Here is a 23,068-nt window from a genome sequence, read left to right as displayed (position 1 = left end):
TAGATGTGTGAACGGTTTTATAGAAAGGCATATAGCTTGTTAGCATTGCTCCATCTGTTACATGTTGACCATATTCCTAACGTGATTGATTTTACGGATTTTATAGGTACAAAAATCAAGCTGTCCTTGGTATTAGCTTTGTTTACCTGTTTATAATGGTCTGGCAAGTTGGAAGTATATTGTGTTGTATCTTGTTGTTTGTTTTGGTCAGTTTTTGTGGGTCAATGTGACAAAAGGATGTCTGAAATGATCAAATATCATAAAAGAGTATGCGTTAGAAGCTTTAATATTACAATGATTATAAGTTAACTCATTATTTTGTATTATTATCAAATGACTATTTTATGGAAAAGCCATTATATGTGTTTGTTTAAACTTGCAAATGAGTACAAGTTCATGTGAACTCACTAAAAAATTATCACATTACAATATATCTGTTTAAAGTGTTGTTTAATTTGTAAGAGTGTACCAATAATAAGGGGTTTAAAAGACATGTGAAAGCTTTACATGTATTATTTATACTTCCTTTTTATTTGAGAACCCATATAACTGTTTAACTTCTGTGTTTTAGGTTGTGTCTTCACTTCCTGATGACATTCGGCCTGGTCCTGACTTGTATGGACTGCCATGGGAAGCTGTGTTTTTCACTGGATTTTTAGGTTTATCTATACTGCTACTGTTCACCTGCAGGTTCATTCAGTCTGTAAGTCAAATATTTCTGCACAATAATTTAAATAATATAAAGCTATGGGAGGTGTGTAAACAAATCTTTGGGTTTACTTGATTTATTAGATAAAATGTTAATATTTGAGAAAAAAGTTAATGTCTGAAAATATTTTTATTATTTTAAATATTTTATTTGAAATTGAAATAAAAAGATTGTCAATTAGAGCACTTTTTCTTTTCAGAATATGACATGATTTCATTTGTTGTGATTGAATATCAGCAGTATTCCAACAAATGTTGATTTCTTAACATTGCTATTGTGTAGTCTATCTGAAGTTTTATTTTAATTTTTTTGTCAGAAAAGGTTCTAAATGGCAACGTTTATTTGAAATTTGGAGTAAATGTAATCAGTAGCTTACAGAATAAAACTAAAATTACAATTTACTAGTGCTGGACAAAGATTAATGTGATTTTTGCAAATTATTGCATTCAAAATAAAAGTTTGTTTTGACATAAAATTCAGTATAAGTGTGTATTATATTTGGATTATATATATTTATTCTGTTTATGTGATACACATACATAAATACAAAACTATACATAAAAATCGTATCATGTAGATATTTACATTTATGTATTATTTGTATCATATACATTTATTTAATTTATTAGGGAAAATGTTGTTTGGGTAAATTGTTAATGTTTGTTTTATTCTATAAATGTCTAATAATGTTTCTTCCAAAATTTAAAATTAAATATTTTCATTAAGAAAATGACAATTTGTCAGAATAACAAATGATTTCATTGGATGTCATTGAATGCCAGTGGGATTCAAGTAAATATTGATGTCTAAACTCTTTTAAATTTAAAACATTTGCATGGTGTAGTCTATAAATGTATATAAACATCTGAAATATCGCATTGTTTTTAGCACAAAAGGCTCTAATCTGTGAAATTTAACTGTAAATCATACATGCAAATCAATGATTTTTAAGTGGTCTCTTAATTTTTTCCATAGTTCTGTCACTAAAAATTAATCATGATCTTTTTCTGTTTTGTTCTGCAGATCAAAAGTCGATTATATGCAAGTGAGTGTTTTTCTAGCTCTTCATCTGATAAGATTTTGCTTTTAACCTACCCTCATTATCTGTTTTAACTGGTCAACTCTCAGCTTATCCTGACTGCTTGTTTATTTACAGGTAAAGAGAAGCAAATGGCACATAAAGTGGCTGAACTTCTTGACGAAAAGTGTAAAGTGCTGGAGACATTCAGTGAGGTTAAACAGAAGGTGAGAAATACCAAATAGGATATATGCACAACTGGTGTTTCTGAGCGCTTAATCTGACTTTTTCAATTTTTATACGGTTCCTTTTACAGCATTGATGTTGTAGTGTAATTAAAATATAATCAGTTAAATAGATCTCAGCATTCATTTAGTTGTTCAAGCGTAAAACGAGATGAAAATTGAATATACCATTGAATATACCAGAGTAAAATAAATGTTCATATTTTAAAGACATGAAGCAGGAAAATTTAATTTAATGCAGTGCTTTTTTTTTACAATTTGAGACCCATTTTATATCGTATATCAATCATGCAGTGAAGATCGTTGATTTTTAAAGAAATCAGACCGATTTCGTAACTGCATACAGTTCACCATAAGCGCTTAACCCAAAATTGCTTCTGCATTCCTCTGCATATACCCTATTATAAGCTCCAAACACATATTGTAAATGTTGAATACAATAAAATGCACCTTTCTAAATCAGTTCCTCTGTATGAAGCTGTTCATCTTTCTTAACAGTTTGATAAACTAGAGTCCACACTGCAGAACAATGGCATGTCAGCACGAGCTGCAGAAAAGGACACTTTAGAGGTAATGTATTTGATGGATTGTTATTTACTTTTGCACTTTAAATTAATTGTAGTTAATAATGTTACCTGTTTAGTTGCTTTTCAGTTACCATAATAGATCCTTGTTATATTCAGTATGTAAATATCTAAAATACATTCAGATGTTCCATTTAGTGAAACTGTTTAGGCTTCATTACAATATTACATCTGCTATTGAATTAATCAAACCATTTCACAGCTTATCATAACAATGAATGTTACACGTTAGAAACTGTCTTTTTGTTTTTGCTGTCTGAAAATGTTTGACTAATGTTTCAAAAAACGTGTCTTGCTTATCAACTCGCATTGCGTCTAGGTGGCATCCCAGAAACTTGAACAATCAAATGCTCAAATGAAAAAGGAAATCGAAAGGCTACAAGAAGAGCTGTCTCAGCAAAACAAAGCAAGAAAACAGCAAGAGGATCAGGTGATGAGCATTCACAAACACTTCCAGATCTCACTTTACATGTGGGTCAGGATGTCCCATTTTGTTGTGTGCATCAAATGACATTTACAAAAGCGATTTTATATATTTAACGAAAGCAAAAATGCAAGTATTCTTGTACTAAATTTGCCTGACAAGTTTACAAACTATTTCTAAAACTGTTTTTATAAAACTCTTTCTCTGAATGAGATTTTAGTGTAAAAGTGTTAAATAATTGCCCTTTTTGAGCTCAGAAAAGCTGAATTACAGTTATATTGTATTGATGTTTTTTTATCCTTGACCACATATATTTATTACAGTCATCACCATGTGTGAATTGGTTTTAATGCTTAGTTCCTGCTATGTTACTGTTGTCTGAATCTGTCTTGACGGCTGCTAAATCTGTTTTACAGCTTGCCGAACTTGAGCAGATTTTAAGGAATTTAGAGGAGGAAGCTAAAGAGCGAAAGTCACAGTTAGAACAGGTATTATTAGCTATGTATATAGTGCATATTACAGTCATATTCCCCTTAAAACACAATATTCATGCAATCTGTGATTCTCTGCTGTTACCTGCTCATCTGTAGGACAACACAACACTGAAGATCCATGAGATCAACACAGAGAGACTACAGAAAAACCTGCTGGCAGCAAAAGAAGAGCATACAATGCTGCTTGAGAGTAAAGAACAGGTGAAATTTGTGTTAGTGGGAAGTTTAGAGAGGATGAATGTATTAGATGATTTCTTTATTAAAAATAGTTGTAATGCAATGAAAATGTACTGTGCGTGCATATGTGTCTGTTATGCACACAGTTAATGCAGGAGGCGGAGGGCTGGGGCGAACGTCTCAGTGAGCTGGAGGAGGAGATGAAAATGTGTGAAAGATCTCATGCTGGCATGATGGAGGACTGTGCTAATAAAGATGATCGCATTAAGGTAAAAGCATGATCCTTTAGAAAATCATTCTAATAGGCCGATTTTTTTATCAAAAACATTTTGTAATATTATGATGAAATTCATTATTTATCTGGGCAAACATTGTGCAGTACCAAGTGTGCTTCATGCAAGTGAGTGGGTTTGACAAACCACCTGTAGGAGACATTCGTTCCCTCTCCAAATGACAAGACAGCTTCTTATAAACATTCCATATTTCTGGGAAAACATTATACAAATCTGAGTGTGCTTCACACAGGTTAGTGGGTTTGACAAACCACCAGTAGGAGACACTCATTTCCTCTCTAAATGTATCAGACAGATTCTTATAAACATTTCATAATTCTGGGAAAATCTTGAACGATTCTGAGTGTGCTTCATGCAAGTGAGTGGGTTTGACAAACCACCTGTAGGAGACACTCTTTTTTTCCCATGTGCACCAGACACCTTATAAAAAAATCCATATATCTGGAAAAAACATGGTGCAATACACTCAACTGTGTGAAGCACACTCCATGTTTGACAAACCACCTGTAGAAGATACTCATTTTCTCTCCATATGCACCAGAGACCTTCTTTTAAGCATTCTATATTTCTGGGAAAACATTGTACAATTCTGAGTGTGCTTCACACAGGTGAGTGGATTTCACAAACCACCTGTAGGACACTCTTTCCTCGCCATGTGAACCAGAAAACATTTCTGGGAAAACTTTGTGTGGGTTTGATAAACCACCTGTAGAAGATAAACTAAAAGCTTTCTGGAGATTCCAGGTGCTTCTTTTATTCTCATTTGTAAGTCAATTTGGATGAAAAACGTCTGGTAAATGAATAGATGAAAATGTTATCAACGTTGACAGCCATTGTGGTGCTCCATATGTTTGTGGAAACCCTGATACAGTTTGAAATTTTCATCGAAGACATTGCATATTTAAAACTAAAATTTTTAGTAATAGTGTAACACTTTACTTTTTAGTAACAGTTATTAACACTTTAACTCAATTTAAAGCAGTTTTCCCGAATGAAAGTATTAGAGAGTAGTGTTTGTAAAATGGGTGGCGCGGTGGCACATTGAGTAGCGCTGTCGCCTCATAGAAAGAAGGTCACTGGCAACTGGGAGTAGACATTTCTTTGTGGAGTTTTCATGTTCTCCTCGTGTTTGTGTGGGTTTTCTCCGGATGCTCCGGTTTACCCCACAAGTCCAGAGACATGCACTATAGGTGAATTGGGTAAGCTACATTGTCCATGGTGTATGTGTGTGAATGAGAGTGTATGGTTGTTTCCCAGTGATGGGTTGCAGCTGGAAGGGCATCCGCTGCGTAAAACATATGCTGGATAAGTTGCCGGTTCATTCTGCTGTGGCTATATGTAATTCCGTCACATACAGTCTAATGCTTGACTTGCTGAAACTTCATTTCTAATAATCTGTTTATCATATTTTTTATTCCAGTCGCTCACAGAGTGCCTTTTGAAGATGCGAGATTGGGATTCAGAGGACGAGACCAGCATCGACGGCAGCACTAATATAGCTGGTGCTGCGAATGGAGACAGTTCAGGTTAAAAATGTTGTTCATATTGGAATGGTGTTTTTTATTTTTTAATCTAAAGTCGGATATTGAAGTATCAGTTGTTTTTGTGCTTACAGATTTCCATCAGAAGCAAAAAGTACAGAAACTTATAGAAGCGGCCAAGGTATTTTTACTCACATCCTGTTTGATTTAAATCCAGTTAACCTTTGGCATTGCTGACCTTGCAAAGCAGAACACTGGGTTTTTTAACACAGCCCTAACATATATTATGCAGTAAATAATGTAGTCTTCCTGTTTGTCACAGATGAGTGCAGACTTGAAGTCCTTGGAGGAGGACAAGAACAGAGTGTTCGCCAAACTTGCAGATGAAATTAAAGCCAAAGAAGATCTCCATGGTAAATCATTTGCATCCACTACAATTGAAACAGGTTTTAAGATGCATGAACCTAAACATTTGTTTTTGATTGGTTGTTGATAGAGATGACATATTTATAGTACAGTGTTTGGAGTAACTTGTTACATGTAACAAGGCAAGGCAAGTTTACTTGCATAGCACATTTCATAGACAATGGTAATTCAAAGTGCTTTACATAAACAAGAATAAAAGAAACAAGACCATACATACAACAGAGAATTAAATGATTAAAAAACAGATTCAAATGTGTTAAAACAGGTTTTAAAGTAATGAAAAAGAAAAGAAAGACATAATAGTGCGTACATAACAGCCTTAATTTAATTTACTTACAAAATAATTTTGTTACGCTTTTTATTTTAATGTGTCCTTGTTACAAGCAGCTATTCATTTAAATTGAGGAATATTAATTATTTACATGTACTTATTATATGGTTAGGGTTAGAATTTGGGTTGGTATCACTTTATTTTAATGGTCCATTTGAGTATTAGTAGACTGGCTGCATAAAATCCGTTGATTCTGCTCCTTCAATAGACATTTACTGACTATAAGAAACTTTGATAGTACGTGTGAACCTACACTAACCCTAACCCCAACCTGACAGTCTACTCATGATTTAATGAGAATTAGTTGGCATTTAGATGCAATGTAATTTAAATCTAACAAACAGACCATCAAAATAAAGCGTGACCTTTGGGTTAGCTCTAGTTGCATGTAATTATGCATGATTTATTGTTGTAGTCATTATAATAAGTCGAACAAGGACATCTTAATATAAAGTGTTACTTTGAGAAAAAGAGTGTAATTAAATTAGTTACTTAAGAAAATGGTAATAATTACAAAGGGAGTTGCATCTGAAAAGTATAAAGCTCTTATAATTTGAATAATATTAATTATTTGCTTTGATTGTTTTTATGTGTTATAAAATGCCTCCTTTAAAGGTTATTTACTAAACCAAGTTTATACTGCTGTTTGTTTCCTTATTTTCCTATATTTAAATCAGACAGGGTGTATGAGTCACACTTAGAAGGGGTGGTCCACTATAATATCATATTTTAAACTTTAGTTCATGTGTAATGTAGCTGTGTAAACATAAACAACATCTCTGAATGTAATTTGCTCATCGTTCAATGCAAATGAAGACATTCGCTTTTACGGAGTTAACTTAGCAAAGCTAGTGAAGGACACGACACAAAGATGCAAGTGCTTACAAATTAATTTTAATTATGTTCCAGGGAATTATAATTATATATATATATATATATATATATATATATATATATATATATATATATATATAGCTAGCATTTGACAAAGGACAGCTTTCAGAATCTCTCTCAGTTCAGTGCTGGATTCGGCTAAAAACTCCTCCAACCGAGGAAGCTGTGGATTGTGAGCCACAGCTTCTAAATATCAATTTGTTGAAAATTGATCAGTTACAGGCACAGTGTCTACTGTTTACGCAGCATAAAAGTGCGTGCTCGTAGGGGTGTGATCACAGCAAAATCACAGCACATTATGTTAGTTGGCTAATCAGAGCCTCTTGAGGGCGGGCCTTTTCAGGGGATCTAGGAAATATAACAGTCAATTTCATGTTAACTGAGTAGCTGTATATAATCAAAGTAAGATGTATGAAAAAATTATGTCATTTTTATTTATTTATTTATTTATTTTACAAATGAAGCATAAGCACACATTGCTTTGCATCTTATAACCCCAAACGAGCCTTAAAATACAATGCCTTAAAAGGGCCACCCCTTTTATATTGTTTTTGTATTGTGCAACACATTGGACAACCCTTGGCGGTGTCCTATTAGTGCTATATAAAGTATGAAATTGATCTTGACAATCTTTCACATTTCCAAGATTTTGTTTCAGTTGATTTGTATTTGTATCCTGCTGAATTAATACTAACAACATCATGAGTTGGCATTCTCTTGCGTTTCTCTAGAAAAGCACCTACTATGCAAAAATTGTGATGAGCAGTAAAAGTGGAGCTCATTTGCTTTGGCCTCATTTTGTCAAACACGATCATTTAGACTGCAAAAGAAACTTATACTTGTGTTTTTGTTTTCTCAGAGGGGATCAAACAGCTGGAGGAGCAGAAAGAGCTATTGGTGTCCGAGAGTGCCAATTATTCAAGTGAAAGCCAGAAACTCCAGCAGAAACTCCAGATCATGACTGAGATGTACCAGGAGAATGAGCTCAAACTGCACAGGTATGAACCGGAGCACAGCAGCTCTCATGACAATCAGGGTTCCCACAAGTAGGGGCCGATTTAGTGATTTGAGAGCCCTAAGCAATTTCAGCCAAAGTACCAGCAGTCCTATGTAATAACAGTAATATGCACCCTTCTTATTTGTATTTATATATTTATTTGGCTGTCTTTTTCTTATTTCACTCAGTCTTTCTATATATTTTTTTTTTATCTTAACTACATTTGTAAAGATTTGTTTGCTTTAAAAAGAATTCACAACTGAAAATAATGAGTAAGGGCATACTCACTCTAGGTACAGTTGCCTTAAACCGTGCCGAAGCCTGATTGTCCCTGCTCCCCTTTCCTCCGACGGCTTGCACTCGCACTGCATTTTGCCTTCAGAATCTGATCATGCTTATGTTATTGACTGTTCAGTTTAACAGAAGCGTTCTCACACAGTGCAATGGAGATTGCTTTGGTTATATTGTTTTAGTCATTTGGGATGCAGTGACATGCAGTCAAATATTTTGCGGAACAGATCCACCACTTTTGACGTTCATAAATTAGCATAAACATCCTCGTGTTGCACGTATTTGGAGGTTTGCTAAAGGTGCAGCTGACATGCAGCGAGGGGCTTGTGTCTTTTAATAAACTATGACAATTTGCGTTCATTAAAAAAAATGAATATTTAATAAATTAATATTAAACTGCCCTTTGAAGTGACGTCGCGTCTTCAGTTTCGGGGCTCAGGCGTGCTCTGCACTCACACTACAAGCGTATCGTGCCAAAGCCCAACTGAACCGCGGTCTAGCTTACCTCTTCCAACTGGGCCAGGGCCGGCTAAATGAACCACACCTGAGCCCGATTTGGAGCACTCACACTTGTCAAGTGAACCAGGACCATGCACCTGGGCATGATTTAGATAGCATAGTGGGAGTGCACTCTAAATCTAATTTGACTGCTGGACTGATTCATGATTAGGGGTGGGGGGACACATTTGCACGGATGTACTAATTAAGGTAAATTTGTATTTGTTAGAGCCTTATCCTTCAAAATATGCTAGAAAATGATGTTATATGTAATTTATAGAAACTGACTTCCCGGAGCCCTAAGCATTCGCTTAGCTTGCTTATTGGTTAAATCCGCCCCTGCCCATGGGTCATTGAATTACTGGAATATCATGGAATTTTAAGAAGTCTATTCCAGAAATAAAAAGTCAGGGAAATTTATATACGATTGGTCCAAGTCATGGAATGAAAGCAGGGATTTTTTTTTTTTTGTTTCTCATTTTGTTTCTCGTTTAAAATTTGACTTCCCACTTATTAAAATGTATTTCTTTGTTTGCATTTTGCTATGGTTAAGCTATTTTTCACTCTCGTTTGATTCATTTCCCACTTGTGGTCACCAAGTGGGAAATGTCTGCTCAATCCCTCCTGGATTTTGCAGGAATAATTTCTGATCGCTGCAGGCTAAAATTACAAATTTTGTAGTGCCTTTTCTCAAAATTGGCCGCAATATTTGCAGCAAGAACCTCAAGAAATCTTTTTATATATTATTTGTGCTTGTTTTTGCTTGGCTTGGCACCCATTTAAGATTGATGTGCGTGCTTTTGTGCATTGTCTCCGTCATTTATATAAAGGGAACACTGATTTTAATTGTGTCATTTGATACAACAAACCTCTCCTTGTTCAAATAGACTTTGGCTGAATGTGCATTGTGGTTAATGTCACATGAGGCATCTAATGCTGATCACACACCTGAGAAAATTCAAAAGTTTGACAGCTCAAGGTATTGAACACTGGATGAGGACTTTCTTTAAGCTTTTATAAAGTTGTATGATATAAAGCAATGCAGATGGTGCAACAGTGTCCTGGCTGGACAATAACTGCAGGATATGTGCACCAATGGGCTGTATGAACAGCTAGTGTTTTTCAGCCACCGATAAACTTTTGTGAAAAGGTTAATGTGACTTGTCTTTCATAAGGTTTTTTTTACAAGCATAAATGAGAAGAAAAACTGTTTAAACACAAGTGCCGTCAGGAGCAGCAAGTCTAGCGCTGAAACTAAACTGTCTTATTTTTAAGACACGAAGGAGTACAATGGAATTAAATTCAGTGCTTCTTGTCTGATCTGAGACCCACTTTTTATCATATATTAATCAGGCCGTAAAGATAATAGATTTTTTTTTAAAAGAAACCAAATCTTCAATGGGACAATTTTTATAATGGCATAATAGTTTACCGGAAAATAAGTCATTGTGCTATACCCTGTTAAAAAGTGTAAAAATCCTTTGCATTATTTCTCATTTGTTGACATTGTGTTAAATTCAGCCGTTTGAATTTGAAACTAATCTGAAGGGACTGCTCAACACAACAGCTACCTGTTTCCTATTTATTATAAGTCATATAAATGCATCTTTTTAATCTGTGGAGGTCTGGAAAAAGTCTAGAGTTTAGAGTGGGACCCTGAATGCTCAGTCAGTATATATGCACAGTGCATTGTGTTTTTACATGAATTTAAAGTACTAACAGTAAAGATTGCTCAGGATGTTGACGGTGGAGGAGAAGGAGCGTTTGCAGAAGGAGGAGAAGCTCAACAAGGCAGGCAAAAAGATCAGTCTCGCTGCAGAGGAGCTCAACACTTACAGGTGACTGCAGCTTTTTGGCACATTAGAGAATGTTTGAACATGTATAAAACACATTGACATTGTAAACTCCCTTCTTGTGTTCATACAGACAACGAGCTAAAGACCTAGAGGATGAACTGGACCGGACTTCACAAGCTTTCAAGAATCAGGTAACACGCTTGAAATGTTTTATAAAGTCTAAATAATTGTTCTTCAGTTATTTGTAGCTGATGAAACCCATATTGTTAGTTTATTTACAATAATTGGTAATTAATCTATTAGTTAATGTATTTACTAAGCTGAACAATTAGTAATACATTTACTACACTATTATTTCATATTTGTTAACATTATTTAGCTTAAATAACATTAACTAATGTTAGTTCACATTAACTCACTGTGCATTAACTAATAATAACAAGCACAACTTTGGATTTTAATAATGCATTAGTAAATGTTGAACAATGATTAATAAATGCTTTACCAGATTATTCATGCTTAGTTGATGTTAATAAATACTGTATATTAGCTAACATTAGGTAATGGACCATTATTCTAAAGTGTTACCCACAAATCACTCAAAATTATCTCATAAACAGGTTAATTTATATGTATATGTTTGAGTAAAATCGTAATTGACTATAATGACGATATTTTAATTAAAATTTGGATGAAATGTTATCAGACTTTCATGTTTTACTCAAGCTTATGTAAAATATTGTGGAACTGTATACAAACCAGACTAGATGGAAAGCCTCACTGATAGTTCAGGACTCCTCTCACCCTCTTCAGTATAAATTTGAAAAGCTTCCTTCTGGTAGACGATACAGAGTTCATTCATTTTTCTTTGGCTTAGTCCCATTATTCATCAGGGGTCCCCACAGCGGAATGAACTGCCAACTTATCCAGCATATGTCTGGCAACTGCCAACTTATCCAGTCATTGGGCCCTATCATACACCCGGCGCAATGTGGCGCAAGGCGCTGCGCAATAGTCTTTTGCTAGTTTCAGCTTGGCGCAAGAGTCGTTTTGAGGCGTTGCGCTACGCTGTTGAAATAGCAAATGTATTAGCGCTCATATGTGCGCCCATAGGCGTTCTGGTCTAAAAAGGAAGGCGTTCTGAGGCGCACGGCTGACGCGTTGCTATTTTGAGAAACTAAAATGGATTTTTCATTAGACCAAAACAAACCTGGTCTAAACTCCAGCGCAGAGTTGCGCCTCGCTTACGCACTGCTTAATACGCACAAGAGAGCAATAGGCAAATATCTTTACATATGAAAATATGTAAATATTACAAATATATATAGGGTATAATAAGAATAGATATAGGATATAAATATAAACTATTAAAATATTACAACACATATTATTTTCTAGCCTACATAAATATGAAAAATCACTGCTTTTATGTCTTCATCTCGGGAGGCTTTTTCAGTTCATTCTTAACAATTTGCTTTTGTATAATGTTATTATTATTAGCAGTATTATTTATTATATCCATATTTATATTTGTTTTATTAAAAAAAAAGATTTGCCCACCTGCAGGTTTTAGACCATATGGGGCACAGCATGTGTTTTAGGATATGCTGGAAATTAGAACTGAATTTAGAAATAGTTTTGAAACGAATATTTGCGCTTAACAAACGCAATTAATTATTTATAGAGTAATTGATGTAAAGGTTTCCCTATCCAATAGCGAAAGTGAAAGTAGATCCATTATCTCTCATTCTCACGCAGTAGATGCTCTGTTTAACAGTTTTCTGTTAAAAAAACTGTTAACTGTTAACTGTTTGCTAGTGAAATGCTCAGTTTTTCCACTTAGACTTACTTTGCGTCCAGTAAATAGCGATTGTGCTTATGGTGCAACACAGCTGGCTCTTAAAGGGAATGGGAGATGAGACTTTAATTGGTTTATTCTCAAAACAAACCTATAACTCACTAAGAAAATAAACTCAACCATTTTAGACCATGCTCCATGGCGCAAAGCGGATTTTCCCATCCCTAAATTAGCAAAAATGCGTTCTGACACGCCGTGAAAGCGTTTGCGCCCTGCGTTTTGCGCTCTGCGAATGGACCGTCAAAAAAGAGCCCATTGTGTCTAAACCCTTGGCCGCAAAAGTGTGTGTTGAGTTTCCTGTATACTCCCTACTTAACATTACAGAAAAATGCCATGTCTTCAGTTTTGTCAATTGAAATGATGTTTACACAAACGTGAGGTGTGTACTCCCTTACTGTGTATACAGATACTTTATATTTATTAAAATATGAGTGTTAAAATAATACGTTTTTATTCATTTTTATATAATTAAATTAGAATTTTTTAGCAAATCATATTTTATACTCACTTAATATGTGTACAAACTGATCTACACACTATATCACTATCATTTTATTATATACCTTTTTTCAACCAGATTTCTTCTCATGAGAAAAAGGCTCATGATAACTGGGTAAGCTATTTTAAAAACTAGTTAAGGTTAATTAGTATCAGCCATCAGTAGAGTTTTGTTTCAGATATTGTCTTTAACTTAAATTGTCTCTGTTGTAGCTTGCCGCAAGGGCAGCTGATCGGGACTTGGCTGATGTCAAGAGAGAAAACGCTCATCTCCGCCAGAGGTGAGATTAGTACTTTATTTTCTTATTTCCTATACAGCTGAAGCAGAACTAATCCATATACGTTCACATTTGCAGGCTGACTGATGCCCAGTTTAGGTTTGATATTCTTGAAAAGGACGTACGAGAGGGCAGACCTATATTTAGAGGTAGGTACTCTGAATTTTCTCTTTTCTTTGAGCGGTTCTCTGTATTTAAAATGGATTCAACTTTGGATTGAACTTTTGAAATATGCGTTGCCCAATCCCTCAGGTGAAAGATCTCCTTATGGACCCTCTCCTCTTGGAAGACCATCATCAGAAACACGGACCTTTCTTTCTCCACCAACACTAATGGACGGACCACCTCGACTCTCACCACAGTTTATGGGTCCAGGCAGAGGTGACACACACACACACACACACACACAAGTGTCTTTTAGCTAATATGAATAGTGTGATTTATTCTTTGCATACGTAGTCTTTGATTTAGCATGGTTATCTAGCAGTTTGTTTGTGTGTTTGTGTATCAGTGCATGCATCCTGTTCAGTTTTCATTAGATATACTGTAGTTGATGTGTTTGCATTGGAGTGGTTTGATTTCCTACGGTTTGGTTTGCTTCCAGGTTTCAGTGTGGCTTAGGAAATACTTCATAGGACATGCTGATGCTAATTTTTAAGCATTTGCACACACACTGTTGTTTAAAATTCTGGTGTCACTAAAATGCATTTTTTAAATAAAAATGATCCTCTAAATTATTGAAAAATTTCAGACCCTAAAATGCTACAAAATGTATTTCAAATGAGCACTGTTCTTTTGATACTAAAAAAACATTAAAACATTTAAAATATCGAACAATGTTTCTTGAACCAAATCAGCTTATTAGAATGAATAATGTATATACTGTATAATGTAATGTATAATTAGAATGAATAATGAAATAGTGCAATGTCCATTTAAATTAGGGCTGCGTGATACTACAAAAATATGGGATATGAGATATTGTTGTTGAGTATTGAGGACAATTTTGTTTACGAAATGACATTTCCCCTAACAATTATGTTTTATTTAATGATATTCCAATAAGCAAAATATGTATTTCATATCTAATTCAGACTAAGTAACTGTCAAGGTGCAAACACTTATCATACACACGGCGCAATAAGGCACAAGACGTGTTTCTATGACGTGTTGCTATTTTTAGACACTAATTTTTCTGTTTTCCACTTCGTTGTTTAAATGGCAAATCCATTTGCGTGTTGCTATTTTGAGGAACCAAAATAGACTGTGCAATAGACGAGCTGAGAGCAGGTCTTGCTTAATACACACAGGATGTACAGCAATACACAAATATCTTTACAAATGAAAAAGAATTAAAGGAATAAAACATTACAAAAAATTATTATTTTCTACATAAATATAAAAATCACTGCCTCCATGCCTTCTTCATCTCGGGAGGCTTTTTCAGTTTATTCATGACAATTTGCTTTTGTATAATGATATTATTAGTAGCAGTATTATTTATTATATGCATATTTATATTTGTTTTATTTAAAACAAGCTTAGATTTGCCCACCTGTCAGGTTTTATGGGCATAGCATGTGTGTTTGGAAATAACTCAGTTGTTTAAGCACACTTTGTTATTAGTTCATTTATTCGTTTGCTGCAAATTAGAACTGAATTTAGAAATAGTTTTTAAACAAATCTTTGTGCTTAAACGAAATTAATTATGTATAAGCTGATGGATGTCCAATGCATACAACACGTTTCCTTATCCACGGAAGAGAGTGAAAGTGTAAGTAAAAAATGAGGAGGCTCATCGTTTCATTCTTGCACTGCAGATGCTCTGTTTAACTGTTTTCTCGTTAGTAAAGCATTCATTTTTTCCACTTACAAAATCCACCATGCAAATAGCAGATGTGCCATGGCGCGACACAATTGACTCTTAAAGGGAATGGGAGATGACACTCTGATTGGTTTATTCTCAAAACACACCCATAACTCTTTAAGAGAATAAGTACAACCCTGTTAGACCGCGGTGTAAAATGGATTTTTCCTTAAAATAGCAAAAGTGGATTCGGACTTGCCCTCTGTTGCCCCCTGTGCTTTAGAATTTGCACCTAGATCGTTAAAGTAGAGCCCTTATTCTTTAAAACACTATGAATGAATGAAATCCTCAGCAGATATTCTAACTCTCTGTTGTCATTTTCTTCTTTTGTCTTGACTCCCATAAATATTTTTATGATCGATATTTAGATTTCATTTCCTATTTGCCAAAACAAAATATAAAACATTTTGTAAAAATGTAAAATGTAAAAACATTGAAATGCCGTCCATCACAGATGCATTGTTATATTTATGTATCAGTACCATCTTGACAGCTGCTCAAGTGACAGTTAGCCTCGTTAGCTTAGTTAATACATTGTGCCATTGCAGTTTGTTTGCAGAACTATTTGCATACCCAACCGTGGCTAACAAACCCTAACCCATGTTTGGATGTAAACGGGTCTTTTCATGTTTCATTATTTTGCTCATATTTTGTTGTTGTCTCCCTTTCCACCCTTCTCCATTCTTAATTTCCTCAAACGTGTTTATGTGCGTCTCTCTCCACTCCATTCATCTCCCTTCACTGTCACTGTCACATAATCAGCATCCCGTGGTGTGGTAGAGCCCCCTAGTGGTGGGCCAGAATTTGAGCGCAGTGGCCCTCATTCTGATAGTGGCTCGCTGTCTCCATCCTGGGACAGAGAACGCAGGGGCCCTCCTGTCCCTCCAGGTAACATGATTTTACATATAGGCGGTCATGTTTCCACCTGACATTGAGGTTATAAAAGCAACCGATCACATGCAGTTATAACTAGCTTTGGAAGTGAGCAAAGGTGGATGAGCCCAAAGCATTTTAAATCACATTTACACTTAAATGTTGTGTCATCCACTTTAGATTGGATTGGGACAAGTGAAACTTTTCACAAGGTCATTTAAAAGGTTTAAAATAATCAAAGAGGGAGGAAATGGTTGCGTGAAACTGACACAATTCCGCTTTTACCAATACTAAAAATAGCGCATGATAAGTGTATAAGAGTATGAGTTTGCTTGTACTTTAGTGTGAGTCTGTGCATGTATAAGACCTTCAAAGTTACAGAGCTCGTATTTTCCCACAGAAGAAATTTATTCTGTCTAACAGAGAACAGTTAGTCTGCACAACATATAGTTTGAGCATCTAAATCACAATGCGTTTGATTTATATATATATATCACCAAAAATAAATACTGTCCACCTCTGTCACATTTCATCCACATAATATTGTATCAAATTTTAAGTAAACCATATTGTTGTTGCATGTTGTGAAAACATTGTTTGCCTTGATACCGAAGAAGCTTACCACTTTTAAATATTTTGCTCAAGACGTAATTTCTACATTGTCAGAATCTGACTGGTAATATGTAGACAAGGCCTGCACGAAATTGGAAAAATCTAACATTGCTATACATATATATATATATATATACTGCGGTATGAATACAATTTCACTAGATGAGTTGAAGAACTATTTGGAAAGAATTTTAAATTTTTAGATTGATAGGGATGATTCTGTATAAGAGTGCATTAAAAATAACAAACAATCTACAAGCGTAGATTAATTCAATAAGGAAAAGGTTTTCAAACTGTATTTAGGTATACAGTAGTTGAATAATCAAGTAAAAAATAATACTGCATAGTCTTTGTTTTATTAACAACTCAATAAAATTAATTGTTTATTAATTTGTCAAACGGTACAATTTCTTAGGCCTGACTGTTTAATATATTTATATCATTTGCTAATTAATAACCACCTTATGTGGAACTCTGAATCTGCTCTGGTTTCGGAGTCTGCTACTGTCCAACGGAGGTTGCATTTCCGTCACAGGCGCATGCTTTGAGAGCCTTCATGACTGAATGAATGAATTAGGCTGTTTTCCAACAAGGCAACCCGGGGAGCTGAAATATAAAAGAACCAAAACAAAGACAGCCGTTCTGGCACGTAACAGACTTTTTAAAAGTAGAATATTTGACTTCAGCATTGCTTTTTTAGCTAAACAATCACTTAGCATGTTTCTTAAATATCTGCAAGCATATTATGGTATTATTATGCTTTAGAGGAGTCAGAAACTTACACACAGTACCTTTAAGTGTGTCATCATTACTCCTAAAAATGCAATCTTTTTTTAGCCTATAATAGTGCGTAAATTACAAACCACTTTAGAAGATGCGACCTTCTTTCTGTCCATAAAACATTTGTTTTTTTTTTCTTAAAGTTTAAAAGACGTGTCTGAAGTAAAGTTAAGTTTTTTCCATCAGAATAGTATGCTTTTGTTTGGCACGCATATTCAAAGACATTGGAAAAAGTAGCAAACGCTGAAATACGTGCAATCAATTTGGCCATAATGGCCATTTAGGGAGAAATACTCAACTCTTTACTGTCTTGTAATTTTAATCAAAATGTCAGTGTTAGAATGAAATATACACACACTTAGGAAATGTCAGGGTATGGTTGTTATTGAATTGCAAAATGTAAAACAGTCGAAATGACAGCTTCTGTAGTTCTAGTTTTAAGATATGATGGCAGTTTATGACACACATTTGAGGTGTTTAGCCAATCACAACACACTGGGTCAATCTGCTGGCCAATCAGAGCACTCTAAGCATTCAGAAGGCAGAAGATCCGCTGTCACCTCTGGCTTGCATGGTTCAGGATCGGTAGAGCTACGCATCGATAAATTTGCTCTTCAGTGTTTGGACTCTCAGTAATGACTTTAAACTAAACTGAACTGAACTTAAACACTAAAAACTGAACTACCCTGATCCAGTTACTATGACCATTTATGTAAAGCTGCTTTGACACAATCTACATTGTAAAAGCGCTATACAAATAAAGCTGAATTGAATTGCATTAAATTGAATCTTTGTAGAAACCGTAACTCGTTATTTGCCATATTTTTAGGATATATATATATTTTTTAAACAAAGCATATTAAACAATTCTAATAAACAAATGATATATTAAATTATATTAGACAAAAACAGTAAATCCTACAAAACATGTGGAGTATGTTGCCAGAGAGGCTTATATGCTCAGTTTAGTATCAGTGTGATATAAGATATAAATCTTGTGTGTGTAGTTTATCCAGCAGTGTGTAAAAGAGGCTCATATAAAGGTGTTTCTGTTGCTGGCGCTCAGACTCAGTGATTCAGAAGCGCTGATTCAGCCACACAGCACATTGAAGAGTCACAGAACTGGGTCTTCTTTGTTCTAGATGTTTCTGCATTTTTGGTCAGTGCGTCAGGCTTTGTCCCACTGCCCCCTACTGCTCCTCACAACTGGGCCGAATACTGACAGTTCAGCCAATGTGGATGAATTATTCAGGACAACGACTACTTTTTTTTTTTTTTTTTTCATTATCATCATGGTCATACAGCAGTGGTGGTTTTACATGTGTGTGTAGTGGATCATTCCCATGATATGCTAATTGCTCTTGCATCTTAAGTTTTAGTTTTGTTTTTATTTTTTATGTACATTGTTATTGAACAGTTTAGTTTTCAGTTAGTAATGTTAAGATAATGCATTGTACGCATTATTAAATGTTTAAAAGACTCTTGATATTAATTAAAACAATATCATTTTTAATTAGAATTAATAAATGTGTATATATGAAGAATATAAATACTATGCACCATTGAAGGCAAAATTATTAGCTCTTCTGTGAAATGTTTGATTCGTTTTCGAATATTTCCTGATTAATGTTTAACAGAGCAATGGCAATTTCACAGTATTTCTTGTTGTTATTATTATTATTATTGTTGTTATTATTATTAATATTCCTGTTTTCCTTTAGAAATATATTATGTAGTCAAATTAATTAAGTTAATCATTTAAATTGCACTTCAGGCTGAATACTAGTATCTTGCAAAATAACAAGTAAAAGGTTATGTACTGTCATCGTGGCAAAGAGAAAAGAAATTGGTTATTAAAATGATTATGTTTCAGAAGTCTCTCCATTAATTATCCCTTTGAAATGATTAAAATTTCACAGAAGAGCTTGTAATTTTGCATTTAGCTCTATATTATATCACTTATTAAATAATTGTTGTTTTGTTCATATAAGAGTTTTGTCTTATTATAAATATAAATGTAATTTTGTTATATACATAATCAAATATTCTTTTTGATATATAAACCTTTAATCCTTGTTTATGTTTATTGTATGCTTCTGGAAGGTCACCCTCTCCCAGATCCGGGTTTGCCATATAGGAGGCCTCCTCCGGGTCCGTATCCCATGGGTCCTTTGCCTCCTAGACCTCCACTTCCTCCTGAGCAGTACTTTGGAGACAAATCAGGTGATCTGCTCTACAATGTTTCATTTCTCTTTTGCTTCTCTTAAAGTCCCCCTAAAACTAAATTAAAGTTGACATGTGCGCGTATTTCATAACCAGGTAACACTTTACTATAAGGTTCATTAGTTAATGCATTTACTAACATGAACTAATCATGAACAACACTTGTACAGCATTTATAAATCATAAATGAACATTTACTAATGCAATATTAACATTCAAGTCCATCCTTGTTAACATTAGTTAATGCACTGTGAGTTAACATGAACTAACAATGAACAACTGTATTTTAATTCACTAATGTTTAATAACATGAATAAATATTGTAGTAAATGTATTGTTCATTATTTGTTCATGTTAGTAAATGCATTACTTAACATTAACTAATGAACCTTATTGTAAAGTGTGACCCATAACCAGTACTAGTCAATACAGTGTTGATCTGAAGTCCTCCATATTTATTAGTTGTAACAATGCAAAAAAGAACCACAAAAACCCCGGATACGGAATCTTTTTTACGGCAAACCAAGAGGGACATATTGCACATATAGTTCGCATACAGACAACTTGGACATTCAGAATTCAGTCCCTTACATACAATTATAATTGTCTATGTGTTGACTTGGTGCACTTTATTGGGCAGGGGTGCCCAAACTCATACCTGGAGGACCAGTGTTCTGCATAGTATAGCTCCAACTTCCTTCAACACACCTGTCTGGAAGCTAGAGCTTGATTTGGCTAGTTCAAATGTGTTTATTTGGAGTTGGAACTAAAATATGCAGGACACCGGCCCTCCAGAACCGATTTTGGGCACCTCTCTTATAGGCAATGTGTAATGACAAAAGTGTGATTTTCATTGGGGGTAAATGAAGTCTGGTTTGTGTTAATGTTTCACTAACACTTTACAATAAGGTTCATTAGTTAATGCATTTACTAACATGAACTAATCGTGAACAACACTTGTACAGCATTTATTAATCATAATTAAACATTTACTAATGCATTATTAACATTCAAACTCATGCTTGTTAACATTAGTTAATGCACCATGAGTTAACATGAACTCACAATGAACTACTGTATTTTCATTAACTAATGTTAACTAACATGAACAACTACTGTAGTAAATGTATTGTTAATTGTTTGTTCATGTTAGTAAATGCATTAAGTAATATAAACTAATGAACCTTATTATAAAGTGTGACCAATGTTTCAAACTTCCGCAACGGCACATACATGATCTGCTTTGGTCCAGAGAAATGATATACAGAGTTTGTGCAGACTACAAAACATATATTCTTGTTGTAAATCAGAGCAGAATAACTGTAAGAGGCTCACTTTTGACATGGTTTTATGGTATATCAAAGGAAAAAATCTTATTTAATATTTTTAAAGTTTGTTAACGTACTTCCAGCTGAAACTGAATATTGAGTAGGGGGCGTGGCTTTCTTTTTGCACATAGTAATCTAATATTAAGAGGGGCGTGGCTAAGAATATTGTAGCTGAAACATCAAACTGACATCAACAGAGAAGGATCGCTTCTCCAAACACAGAAGCAAATGATCAGACTTTGATTGAAAATTGCCAAAACACATTTCAGTGAATTCACCTACAAGAATAAGAATGTGCCACAGCAAAATAAACAATATAAAACCTCAGATAAAACCCCTACACAGACCTCAATGTCAAATTTAAAAGGTTTTACATTTACATTTACATTTAGTCATTTAGCAGACGCTTTTATCCAAAGCGACTTACAAATGAGGACAAGGAAGCAATTTACACAACCAAGAGCAACAATTAATAAGTGCTATAGGCAAGTTTCAGGTCTGTAAAGTCTAAGAAGGGAAGTATTAGTAGTATTAGTATTTTTTTTTTTTTTTTTTTGTACAGTTAGTGTGATATTCAGAGAGGCAATTGCAGATTAGGAAGTGTAGTGGAGACTAAATAGTTGAGTTTTTAGTCGTTTCTTGAAAGTAGCGAGTGACTCTGCTGTTCTGATGCAGTTAGGGAGTTCATTCCACCAACTGGGCAGATTGAGCGTGAGCGTGAGCGTTCGTGAAAGTGATTTCTTCCCTCTTTGGGATGGAACCACGAGGCGACGTTCATTCACAGAACGCAAGTTTCTGGAGGGCACATAGATCTGCAGAAGCGAGAGCAGATAAGAAGGAGAAAGGCCAGAAGTCACTTTGTAGGCAAACATCAGAGCTTTGAATTTGATGCGAGCAGCAACTGGCAGCCAGTGCAAACGGACTAGCAGCGGAGTGACATGTGCTTGTTTAGGTTCATTGAAGACCACTCGTGCTGCTGCATTCTGGAGCAGTTGAAAAGGCTTGATAGAGTTAGCTGGAAGCCCGGCTAGTAGAGAGTTGCAGTAATCCAGTTTGGAGAGAACAAGAGCTTGAACAAGGAGTTGAGCTGCATGTTCAGATAAGAAGGGTCGGATTTTTCTGATGTTATAGAGTGCGAATCTGCACGATCGAGCAGTTCTAGAAATGTGGTCAGAGAAGTTTAGTTGGTCATCAATCGTTACTCCAAGGCTTTTCTTTTTTTTTTTTTTTTGGATTGTCTATTATTGACGTACTGAAGTCGCCATTGCTATTATTATGTAATATGTTATTATCTGTATTGATCTTGCCATGAAATAGGCATACATTGCTGATGTGGCAATAAAAAAACAAACAAAACATGTTTTCATGTATGTAGCTTGTGGAATAGCATTACCAAGACTTACTGTAAATCTTTCTAGCGATCCTGCAGAATGAATTTAAAACCCAAAATGTGCTTTCCTCTTCTTTTTTCAGATTCATCATTTCTAAGGAACAGCTCATCTATCAGTGAACATGAGGGCAGAGAAGTGAGTTCACCTTTTATTGACTTAAAGGATTTTAGTTCTCTCAAAAATGAAAATTCTGTCATTAATTAATCACCATCATTTTGTTTCAATCCCCCAAGAGCTTCATTTCATTTCGGCTAGAATAAAAGCAGTTTTTAATTGTTTAAAACCATTTTAAGGTCAATTTTTTTTTGCCCCTTTAAGCTGTGTATTTTTCACGAGATTGCTATATTAAAATGATTGAAGTCATGCACTTTCTACTTTTCTCTGATTGATTACTTCAAACAGCCTCATGCTCGCGCCTGCAACTAGTACAAGCAAGTCTGTTCATTCACAAACGATGTGTGAAGTGAAAGTGAAAGTCTATCTTTGTGTATTTTTGTGTGAACTATTTAATATATCTGCATAGTTTTCCCAATTATTGTCCTGTAAGTGCTTTATAACAGACGCACACCCATACAGGAGGATTTAGCGATTTGGTGTTTCTGCTATAAAATGTAATGTAAAATAAACCTGCATATGAGCTTCAGAGCTGTTCACTGTTCCTGTCAGCGATCTCCTAAAAATATCCAGCTGCAAACCCATCTG

At 34.7% G+C, this 23,068-nt stretch overlaps 1 protein-coding gene across 19 annotated transcripts in view; it reads left to right on the top strand.

Annotated features, from left to right (window-relative positions):
- The window catches only part of mia2 (MIA SH3 domain ER export factor 2), a 38,361-nt gene that overhangs the window by 11,086 nt on the left and 4,207 nt on the right, over positions 1-23,068 (top strand). For 12 of the 19 annotated variants that reach the window (XR_015512481.1, XR_015512479.1, XR_015512478.1 and 9 more), the window contains 21 exon segments: positions 572-703; positions 1,733-1,754; positions 1,866-1,954; positions 2,471-2,542; positions 2,876-2,986; positions 3,397-3,468; positions 3,571-3,675; positions 3,798-3,920; positions 5,365-5,470; positions 5,560-5,606; positions 5,748-5,838; positions 7,936-8,074; positions 10,599-10,700; positions 10,789-10,849; positions 13,094-13,129; positions 13,228-13,295; positions 13,371-13,441; positions 13,545-13,673; positions 15,922-16,047; positions 19,528-19,647; positions 22,449-22,501. Coding sequence is in view for 11 of the 19 variants with exons in the window: in NM_001423208.1 (NP_001410137.1) it covers positions 572-703; positions 1,733-1,754; positions 1,866-1,954; positions 2,471-2,542; positions 2,876-2,986; positions 3,397-3,468; positions 3,571-3,675; positions 3,798-3,920; positions 5,365-5,470; positions 5,560-5,606; positions 5,748-5,838; positions 7,936-8,074; positions 10,599-10,700; positions 10,789-10,849; positions 13,094-13,129; positions 13,228-13,295; positions 13,371-13,441; positions 13,545-13,673; positions 15,922-16,047; positions 19,528-19,647; positions 22,449-22,501 (1,875 nt within the window). In the remaining 8 variants the exon portion in view is untranslated. 19 annotated transcript variants of the gene reach the window in all.

Source organism: Danio rerio, chromosome 17 (assembly GCF_052040795.2).
Source record: "Danio rerio strain M-AB ecotype USA chromosome 17, GRCz13ab, whole genome shotgun sequence".
NCBI lineage: Eukaryota > Metazoa > Chordata > Actinopteri > Cypriniformes > Danionidae > Danio > Danio rerio.
Note: the sequence above shows the minus strand (reverse complement) of the source record. Positions and strands in the feature narration are given on the sequence as shown.